Source organism: Chiloscyllium plagiosum, chromosome 23 (genome assembly GCF_004010195.1).
Source record: "Chiloscyllium plagiosum isolate BGI_BamShark_2017 chromosome 23, ASM401019v2, whole genome shotgun sequence".
Lineage (NCBI taxonomy): Eukaryota > Metazoa > Chordata > Chondrichthyes > Orectolobiformes > Hemiscylliidae > Chiloscyllium > Chiloscyllium plagiosum.
In genome coordinates, this window is record NC_057732.1 from 37,044,018 (window position 1) to 37,055,502 (window position 11,485).

Consider the following 11,485-nt stretch of genomic DNA (forward strand, 5'->3'; position numbering starts at 1 on the left):
CATCATTGAGCGGCGTATTATCCATTGCAACAGCTCTACCAATTAGACTTTATTTGCAAAGCAACAGCATTCTCCTCTCATATAGTATAAATAATGTTTTCCCTTTACTTAGGTATTTTCTTGAATGCAAGACTAAAGGCTTTGAGTATCTTTTTTTATCAATACTCAAGTTCTGTATTACTAAAGGACTACTTGAATGTATCTTTTGATAAATAGACAATGGCTTATTTACATATGCCAAGCACCTAACACCCACTTCAGACATGAGCCTGGCATTTTATACCTTTGCCAATATCATAGAATCTATTTGGGGTGAGAAGGAGGCCATTCAGCCCATCAAATCCATACTGACCTTCTGAAGAGCAACCTCCCCCAGACCTACCCTCCTATCCTGCCTTGATATAGGATCCTCATTTGTCCAAATTGTCATGGTCCCACTGAATTTCTAGGTCAAGTTTTCTTAAAAAAAGTAGTTCTATGGATTTTTGTAATTTTCTTTTAGTCTTACTTCCTGTTGTATTGTGACTTTTCTTATTTAAAATCCCAGTATGTGAGGGAACTTGAATAACCTTATAGAGATTTACAAAATTATGAGGAGCACGGATAGGATAAGTAGACGAAGTCTTTTCCCTTGGATAGGGGAGTTCAGAACTAGAGGGCATAGGTTTAGGGTGAGAGGGGAAAGATATAAAAGAGACTTAAGGGGCAACTTTTTCACGCAGAGGGTGGTTTGTGTATGGAATGAGCTGCCACAGGATGTGGTGGAGGCTGGTACAATTGCAACATTTAAGAGGCATTTGCATGGGTATATGAATAGGAAGGGTTTGGAGGGATATGGGCTGGGTGCTGGCAGATGGGACTAGATTGGGTTGGGATATCTGGTCGGCATGGACGGGTTGGACCGAAGGGTCTGTTTCCATGCTGTACATCTCTATGACTCTAAGTCTGACTTATTTGGAAACAGCAATTTAAAAAACACTTGTAGAGTTGAATGAGAATGATTTACAGTTGTGAGTGTCTCTTCATTGCATAGGAACAGAGTATAAAATTATCAATTCATAATAGGTAAGGAAGGGCAGATGAACATCACTAACCCACAAGAACATGTAACTGATATAAAATGGATAATATTGGCCTATAGCTTCCCTAGGAGTTGAAAATCTTTTCTCTTGCGAAGGAAATTATTAACGCAGCATCCAACAATGTAACATAAACCTTTCAAGTTAACCAACACTAGATGGGCCCACATAGTAAATATAGACAAATGCAACCACTGAACACCAATTTGAATTGAAAATTGGTGAATTATACTTCCTTTGGCACCAACTCTGTGCTGGCAATGTGCAGAACAGACCTTTGTGGAGTATGGTAACCTTAAGGCTAGGTCTGTAAAGGAGACAGGTCACTTATTCTAACTTGTTCGAGAGGAGTTGGAAAAAAACACATTTGTTGTCTACATGTCTAAAATGTATTTAAAGTGCTGAACTGTCTCTGAGGAAAAAACAAACTGACTCATTTTCTCTCTCTCCTTGCCTCATTTTCTTTTTATTCACCACCTGCTTTTCTCAGAGGTTAAAGTGGTTCCAGCTGGTGAGTGTGTGGGATTGTTGTGCATTCTTGTTTCGGTCTTTCAGTGAGTTCAAATTTAAAAAAGACGAACCAATAAGTTGGGTGGCTGTGTGCCTAAACTCACCAAATCTAGTGGAGCTATGAGTTTGGAAGTGAAACCTGCCCTGAAATTCAGGCTCCACTGAGTTTGTTGGATTTCAACTGTTCATTTCTCAGTTGAGTCAATGGTTAGACACAATAGAACACAACTCGGAATCAAATCCATTTATATTGTAAAGAATTCTTGAATTGATTTCTGTGAAAAATTGAACCTAATTAAGAGAAAAAGACAACATTGCAAGGTGTTGAAAGTTTGGAAAGGACTACAAATAGAAGTGGCTGAGTCCAATCACATCAATAATTTTAAGGGGAATTGCACAGATATTTGATGAGAAATTCAATGGAAAATTATGTACTATTTATGACACTAGGGTTAGTCTGAAGGATCAGAATGATCTTTTCTGATCTGGAGTGTGAAAAGTCCATTTATTCCTTTGTCTTGCTCTGTCCATTTAATTGTATATCAAACTGATACCACTTCCCAAGACTACTATTCCACAATTTTCTCATTTATGGATTAAAATATTCCCTGTGCCCTCAATTATTTACAATCTATATCATTGATTTGGATGAAGAGATTGAATGTGTGTTGGTGACAACACAACGAAAAAAAAGGTACGTTGTGAAGAGGACATAACCTATCTAAATCCCTTTGTGTAAATGAACAAAAAAGAAATTAACAGATGGAGTAAAATGAGGGAAAATGTGAACTTGTCTACATTGCTAACCACATTATTTGAAGTAGTCTGAGATTGCAAAACTCTGCTCAACAGCAGGATCAGGGGTGTCCTAGTGCACATATTGTAAGTAGTATGAAGGTGCAGCAAGTGATTAAGATGATAAATTGAATGTTGTTGTTAATTGCAAGGGGAATTCAATATAAAATAGTAAGTTTTGCTCGAACTATGTAAGTCTTTGGTGACTACATCTGAAGTGTCTTGCACTGTTTTGGTCCCCATATTTAAGAAAGAAAATGAGCGTATTAGAAGGAGTAGGTGAGGACTGCAGATGCTGGAGTACCAGAGTTGAAAAATGTGGTGCTGGGAAAACACAGCAGGCCAGGCAGCATCCGAGGAGCAGAAGAATCGACGTTTCAGGCATAAGCCCTTCTTCAGGAATCTTTTATTAGAAGGAGTATTAGAAGGAGTGCAAAGAATGTTAATTCGACTGATTCCAAGGATGAAGGGCTTCTTATAAGGGAAAATAGACAGTTTTTATATGCCTGTCTTAAAGTTTAGATGATTGCATATACATTCCTAAGGTGAAAAACCAGTAGATGCTGAAGGGAGAGATCTATAGGAGAGATTAGAACTGATTTAACCATAAGGGTCCTCTCATTTAAGATAGAAATGAGGAGATCATTTTTCTCTCAAACTGATGTTACTTAATGGAAGACACCTACCCCAAAAGTAGTGGAAGCATGGTGATTGAATATTTTTAAGCCTACATTAGACAGATTCTTGCAGGTTGACAGGAAAGTAGAATCGAGACCAACTTCCTATTTGATTGCTATTTGATCTCTGCCAAAGCAAACAGCTTGAATAGTCCAATTTTGTAAATTAATAGATTTTTGCTTCAAAACCCTCCAAATGTTTCCAATAATGGAATGGAAAATCATGCGTTGCATGTGATTGTTTGATCTATGGTCCGAACAAATGGGGCTCTGTGCAATGAGATATTTACACTCAAACATCAACTTGGGGGTCTTGTAACACAGTTTTAGTTTCCCTACCTCTGAGCCAAGAGGCCTGGGTTCAAGTTCCACCTGTTCTAGCAGGCTGCGATAATATCTTTTGAATAGGATGATTAGAAAACATTTAAAACACTAACTTGTGCTAATATTGCACTTAATGTAATAAAGCAACCCAAGCGCTTCACAGCAGCATTATGAATCAAGACCTAACACTAAGTACACATGGTGATTGTATGGCAATTATGACCACACCATGTATGTTCATTGAGTGGTTCATGAATTACAAATTTATACAGCTCATTTACAGACCCTTTTATTTTGTGTGTTCAAATTTTAAAATAACCAACATCACTGCTTTTTGCACAAGATAAATGGTTAGTTTATTACATAATTGCTTCAAATTATTAAGTAAAAAGTGATAAAGTCATTAACTAAAATACAGATGTGAAGACTTAAAGTGAGCAGGGATAAAAGTTAGTTATAAAGTTGTAAGTATGATCCGTCTCTAAGATCATTGCAGGTCCATTATTTGTTTGAAGATCCTCTTTCTGAAGTGAAGGGGTTGAAAACTTGTAAAACAGAATCCAGTAGCTGTGATGGCTTCTGTTGTTGAATACTTAGAGATTAGCTCCATGGATGGACTTTGCAGAAAAGGTCTCAGACTGAGCAAAGACTCCTTTGTTTTTCTTTTTTTTTGTGGGATGTGGGTATTGCTGGAAAGGCCATCATTTGCTGTCCATCTTCGATTGCCCTTCAACTGAGTATCTTGCTCGGGCCAATTCAGGGGAAGTTAAGTAAACCACGTTACTGTAGGTCTGGAATCCCATTTAGACCAGATGAGATAAGGACAGTTGATCTCCTTTCCGAAAGGACATTAGTCAACCAGGTGGGTTTGTACAACAATCAACAGTACTTACATGGTCGCCATTAGACTAGTTATTGAAAGCAGATTTTATTAAATTCAAATTTCGCTATCTTCCATGATGGGATTCAATCATATGACCCCAGGACATTAGTCTGGGTCTCTGGATTACTAGTTCAATGACATTACCATTACGCCACTGCCTCCCTTGAAAAGCACAGCAGGTTGTGGGCCTGGTTCAATATAGCAGTTGTCTAGCTGCAACAAAAACAGAAAATGCTGGAAAAGCTCAGGGCTGGCAGCATCTGTGGAGAGAACTCAGAGTTAACCTTACGGGTCTCATGACCCTTCCTTCAAACTGGCCTCAATCAGTTTCTTCAGCAATTTCTGTTTTTGCTGTGGTTCTGTTCGCCAAGCTGGAAGTTTTTGTTGCAAACGTTTCGTCCCCTGTCTAGGTGACATCCTCAGTGCTTGGGAGCCTCCTGTGAAGCGCTTCTGTGGTGTTTCCTCCGGCATTTATAATGGCCTGTCCCTGCCGCTTCCGGTTGTCAGTTTCAGCTGTCCGCTGTAGTGGCCGGTATATTGGGTCCAGGTCGATGTATTTGTTGATGGAGTTTGTGGATGAGTGCCATGCTTCTAGGAATTCCCTGGCTGTTCTTTGTTTGGCTTGCCCTATAATGGTAGTGTTGTCCCAGTCAAATTCATGTTGCTTGTCGTCTGCGTGTGTGGCTACTAGGGACAGCTGAAACTGACAACCGGAAGCGGGAGGGACAGGCCACTATAAATGCCGGAGCAAACACCACAGAAGCGCTTCACAGGAGGCTCCCAAGCACTGAGGATGTCACCTAGACAGGGGACGAAACATTTGCAACAAAAACTTCCAGCTCGGCGAACAGAACCACAGCAACGAGCACCCGAGCTACAAATCTTCTCACAAACTTTGAATTTCTGTTTTTGTTTCTGATGTCCAGCATTTACGCGGTTCTTTCGGGTTTTCTTTAGTCATTTAGCTGGATTGTCTTCCTCTGCCACTTAGCTAAGAGGAAGTGAATGCTTCAGGCCGTATCAAAAAAAAAGTTGCTTACAGCCTATCTTTTACACCTTAAAATCGAACTGCTATCCCAAAACTTGAAAATTATGCTTCTACATTAGGTGTTGGCTTCCCTAAGGCTGGGCCAATCTATTTCCACTCTCTTTTAGTCAAAGCAATTATTCGATTACTTTAACCATTAGCTTGGATGGTCCCATAGTCAGGTTATGATGAGCAAGGAAGTGATATTTACGCCTCTGGGACAGAACTGTTCTTATGTCAGGAAGAAATCATGAGATTTTTTGAAATCCAATGAATATTTCCAAGGATAAACCATTGTCAAGGTGTTTCTGTTAATCCTTGGAAGTATTCATTGGATTTCAAAAAATCTCATGATTTCTCCCTGACATAAGTACAGTGCTGTTCCAGAATCAGTTAAAATGCCCAAGAGTAGTCATATGATTTCTGGGAGCATGCTAGTTTGTGTATGTTTTAAAGACAGATTGGCTTTCTTTACAAAATATATAAATTGTCATGATGGGGAGATAACTAAATCCCTGGTAGAAGAGACTTTAAGGAGCATTTTAATGGAGGAAAAAGAGATAAAGAATTGGAGAGGTTGAGGAAAGGGATTCTAGAGCTTAGGGCATAGGTTGATGAAAACATGGTCACCAATGGTGAGACGAATTAAAAAGGAAATACTCCAGATGCCAGAATGCACAACTACAGATATCATAAAGAATGATGCACTGGAACAGATGCAAGGAGCAAGTCCATGAAGTGACTTAGAAACAGATGAAAATATCAAAATCAAGGTCTTGCTGAACTGGCTAGCAAGTTGATGGGAGTACAGGATATGAAGAAAGTTGGGACATGGGGAATGGTATTTTGGATGATAACACTTTTCTTGTTTTGAAGGTAAAGGAATATTACAGTGAAATGTAGGGGATGCTATACTTGGCAGCTAGCAGTTGCTAGATCTGCTCTGGGAGTTTAGATATGGCAGCGTACATGTGCTCTTTCTAAACTGATGGAGGTTATATAAATGAATGCTTTGGGATCTTTATTCTGACTACAAATTGCATGTAGATGAAATTAAAACAAATTCCCAAGCACAAAAACCTACAGAAAAATAAAACTTTTTCAACTGATATACTTTTCTTCTAACGTTTCTTCTTTGTAATTTTTCTATATAATTCAGATTAACACCAGCAAACCAGAACAATCCTGCAGGAATCTAGCCTATATAAATGAAGCCTTCAGTAGTTGCAATGAGGAGTCGAACAATGGTGGTGCCACCTACAATCAGGCAAAAATTTCACATGAACTGCTTGATGCTGCACCAATTCAAGAACAAGAGTGTACCATCAAACCCATCTTGACGAATGGAAAACTTACTTCCTGCAAGTTTATGTGTGTTAAAGCTGATGTAACGGCAGAGGAAATTAGCACTGATGCTGGACACCAATATACAGAATGTAACAATGAGGAGCAGAGAGTAAATAGCAATTGCCCGATAGGAGTAAACTTTCAATTACCAGGTAAGTCTGGCTTGGAGGAAAGGCCACAATGGGAAAGTAAGAAGGAGCCATTGGAAGTCATAAAGAAAACTCTGCAAGAAGCAGCAGGGCAGGCAGAGACTGTGCCAGAAGAAATAAAGAGCTCCGTGTCAACAGAAAAGCAAGACCTTAAAGCATATATGACAGAAGAACAAGAATATTTAATATCTTCAACAGGTCTTGCAGACCTCATGACCACAAGAGGAAAAAAGCAATCGGTATCTGAAGCAATACAAGAACATCCAGCAACCACATCAAGGGAACAAGGGCACATAATATGTTCCAAGAAAAGAGCAAGTGTAGTGGAAATAATGGCAGGAGATGCAATATCAGAAGATACAGTGAGGACAAAAAACCTAGTAGCTCTAGAGCAGCCAGCAGCAGAAGAGCATCCACTAGTTGAAACACAACCTGTGATAGAAGTAACAGTGGAGCATCCAGTGGAAGTACTGTATCCAGCATCTACAGACCATCCTGTAAAAATAGAAAATACAGTGGCAACAATGTCTCTGGCATCCTCAGAGTATCCAGTGGTAGTACAGCATCATGTGGAAACTGAGAATCCAGTGGAAATGGAGGATCTAGGGGTTACAAGGCTGCAAGTGACAAGGAAAATGACAACAGAATATCCAGCAGCCACAGAGTATTCAGTATCAGAAGACATTGTTTTCTACTGTCCAATGACAGGAGTAACCATAGAGGTCTTGGAAGGAGCTGAGGAAATGGAAGACACAGCAACAATAAAAGAAATTGTAGAAACTTCAGCGGTGGTCACAAAGTGTCCAGTGGCAGAAGATGGTATAGAGCAAGTCATGACAGAAGGACTGGCCATTGAGGGACAGTCAATCACACAGTTGGATGCAGAAGATCCATCAGCAGAGGGATCAACCATAAAGGGGCCAGAGGGAGAAACACCTACTGAGGGTCAACTGGAAGGCAAAGGAAGCCTGTCAGCAGCAGGAACAGATTTAGAGCTCTCGGAGGTAGTTAGCATCGACTCAGCAGCAAAAGAAATAAGTCTGGAAGCTACAAGGCATCCTGAACCTGATATGGTCAGAGATTGTTCAGTGGTTCCAATGGGTTCAACAGACACTGATTACTCAGCAGCTGTTGAAAGAGGAGACAGTTCTGTAACTTTAGGGGAAAACACCACAAATATGGTGATGTTTTAGGAAACACAGGATGAAAGAACTGTAACTGTCCACACCTCCATCCAGCCCTGCTGCCCAAATTGCTGATACGTTGATCAAAATATGTTTAGCCCTAACCATGTGCAGTGTGAAGATCCCTTGCCTTCACCTTTCAGATTGCAGATTTAATATCCATTTCTTCAAGACCCTCTTCTTCCTCTAACCTGTATTCTTGCAGCTTTAGTGCTGTTAAAAGATCTGTTAAAAGACCTACATTATGAAAAGGTTTGATTTTCTGCAGGATAAAAAAAATAAATAAAAAAATTCAATAAAAGCTAGGGATATGATTAGAACTGATATAACCTAGGTCACCTTCTGAAAGAGAAAATTTGTAATTTATTCCTGGGCAATAGTCACTGCTGGTAAGGACAGCATTTATTGCACACCCATGGTTGGCCTTGAGAAAGTGGCTATCTTCTTGAATTGCAGTTTGTGCAGGGAAAGGTAGTCCCACAATGTCACCTTGCAAGGAATTTTAGAATTAAAAGCCAGTTACAAAAACAATGACTTATTTCCATTTCAGCATGACATGTAACTTGAAAATAAGTCTGGATGTGGTGCTGTTGCCGTGCATTTGCTACCCTGTTCATCCAAGTGGTAGTAGGTTCTGCCAAAGAAGCCTTGGAGATGTTGCATTGCGTCCAGTAAACCATTCACACTGTGATGGAGTTCTGATAAAATAGGTTGTTTTTTTTCCTGGACTGTGTCAATCATCTTGATTGTTGAAGTTGGATTGATAATTTATATTCGACCGTGAAATTTGTGCAACTTGAACAGAGTTCTGTGGTGTTTGTGAGTTTAGAGAGTTAGATGAGGAGTCAATGGATGTGTTCCTTAGCATTTTTCACTTTTACCCTGTTGAAATTGGTTTTTACTCTGAGCCTTAAGTTTCTAATTTATAGGCACAGGAAAAGAAGGCTGACTGATGAGTAAGATGAATAGTTCTACTTTTTTCTCTCTAATCTCAAATCCAAAAGTAAACTCAAGGTTGAAAGCATCTTGCCCATATGGAATTTCAATCTTATGTTATGTTGGGAATTGTGAATAAACACATGCACAGAAGTGTTTCCATTTGAGATTACCATAGAGGTTTAAGCTCCTGGTTTCAGAGCTCGAGCAGCAGCTGAATTCACTATCATGCATCAATAGTGCAGTGGGCTACATAGATACTACATTTTAAGAGGAGGTCACACCACAGGATAATGGCATGCAGGCCATATTATAAATTAATTCATTGGAGGCAGATGTTGCTGACTACGCCAGCATTTATTACCCATCCATAACTGCCCAGAGGACAGTCAAGAGTCAACCACATTCTGTGGGTCTGCAGTCACACGTAGACCAAACCAGGTAAGGCTAGTGAATTCTCTACCTAAAGGTCATTAGTGAATCAGGTGGGTTTTTACAAAAATCAACATGGTTACCATTAAAGCAGTCCAGGAATGGATGGCCACCACAAAACAGTCCAACAGAACCAGGCAGGTAGTGCAGGAGTCCGCGACACTATTTTGCTCACTGATAGGTTTTTTGTTCTGGTAGCACTAGAATTAGAATAAAGTACAAATTAAAATATTCTCAATCAGGCTTGTGGTAAATGCATGTGAATGCATTGAGTGAAGTAAATAGGATAGGCATGTTAACGGTACAGATTATCATTTGGAATTATTAGGCTGTGGCTGTAACAGAGGCTTAGTTCTAGGAAGCATAGGTGTTAAATATTCCTGGACACACAGTGCTCAAGAAAAATAGAAAAAAAGGGAAGAAGAGATAATGGTATTGGTTAAGAGATTGCAGTGCTGAAGAAAGAGAATGTCTCACAGGGTTCAAAGACAGAATCAATTTGACTAGAGTTATGGTGTAAAAGGGTGCAACTACATTGCTTGGTGCGGTTTATAGGCCATCAAGTAATGGAAAGAATGCACACATTATAGGACAGTTGTATTTGGGAGAGTTTAATTATCTGAATACATACTCATACTAGGGTAGTGATAAAGGATTAAATGAGGCAAATGTTCAATAGCAGTACATGCTTAGTCCAATAATAAAGCGGGCAATGCTAGACTATTTTCTTGGGAATGAGGTGGGCCAAGCAGATCAAATGTCAATGGAGAAACACTTAAAGGACAATAAGGTTAAGGATGACAATGGAAAAGGATAACAAACAATCCAGAACAAGAATAATTAACTGGAAGAGAAATGATTTCTTTGGGGCAAGAACAGAGTTGAGCTGAATAGACTGGAGCCAGAGATTGGTGGGAAAACTGTAGAGGAACAATAAGCTACCTCTAAAGAAGAAATATTTAAGCACAGTCAATGTATATTCTCTCATTAGGGAAAGGTAGAGCAAACAAAGCCACAGCTCCCTCGGTGAAAGACTATAATAAAGAAGAATAAGTGTGCTTATGACAATTGTCAGTAGAGAAAATTGTGAACGATACTGAATACAAAAGATTCAAAGGAATTGAAAAAGCAAATGAGAGAAGTAAAGAAGAATTACGTAAAGAGATTGACAGCTAACATAAAAAGAAATCCTAGTATCGTCTTTAGGCACAGAAAATACTAAAAGGGTCCAATTGGGGATGAGAAAGGGAATTTACACAATAAAGCAAAGAGTTATGGCTGAGGTATGAAATTAATATTTTGCATCTGTATTTCCCAAGGAAGCAGATGTTGCCCAGGCCACGCTGAAACAGGAGGAAATTAAATCAGTACAAGGATTCAAAACTGATAAGCAGCAGAAGCTGTTGGTACTGTTGATGAGCACTGGATCAGATGATTTGCATCCAAGGATTTTGAAGGAACTGAGAGTAGAAATTGGAGACAGCTTAAGGTTATGAGAGGCACTATATAAATGCAAGTTTTTCTTTCTTCCTAATATGAACCTCAGGCCACTAATTGTTCCCACAGAGTCCATTGTTGACTCCATCAATGACAGTTTATTGGGCTCCTTTGCAGAGTTGCCATTCTCTTGTACAGCAGCACCACTGACCGGAGGAAATAAAAAAAGTGTAATTGGGTCTTATTTATGACACAAATTCTTTTCAGATCAAACTTTACAATCAGCAGAAAGTTGCAAGAATCAGAACAAGATCCACTGTCTAGAATTTACAAGATATTCATTCATAAAGGCACAGAATTAAATCCTCCAGTTTCCTCATTTTGCAATTTGGGCTGTGACACAAAATCCTGGTGAAATGTTCACCTATCCTCCCTTTTCACATGATTACCGATTTGCTCTAAATTTTGAAGCACTTTACATTTTTAAGATTTCAAGTTTTTGTTTTGATTTTAACGTTAATGTGTTTCAACTTGAGATTAAACTGGTTGTTGTTTCACAAGATTTACTAATTTGAATGGGGAAAGATGGGAATGTCGAACCATATATATTCAGTGGGAGAAATATACTTATAATGTCATAAGAAATAATGAAAGGAGATTTCACAATACAGGAGGAAGATCTCTGTCCATAAAAGTATCTAAATT

At 39.1% G+C, this 11,485-nt stretch overlaps 1 protein-coding gene across 3 annotated transcripts in view; it reads left to right on the top strand.

Moving 5' to 3' along the window:
• Positions 1-9,310, top strand: part of cdhr5-rs (cadherin-related family member 5, related sequence) — a 55,091-nt gene extending 45,781 nt beyond the window's left edge. For 2 of the 3 annotated variants that reach the window (XM_043713941.1, XM_043713943.1), the window contains 2 exons: positions 1,570-1,590; positions 6,455-9,310. In XM_043713941.1, the coding sequence (XP_043569876.1) occupies positions 1,570-1,590; positions 6,455-7,984 (1,551 nt within the window). In that variant the 3' untranslated portion in view covers positions 7,985-9,310. The remainder of the gene's footprint in view (positions 1-1,569; positions 1,591-6,454) is intronic. The other variant, XM_043713942.1, reaches the window with a different exon arrangement.
• Positions 9,311-11,485: the final 2,175 nt, after the last annotated feature.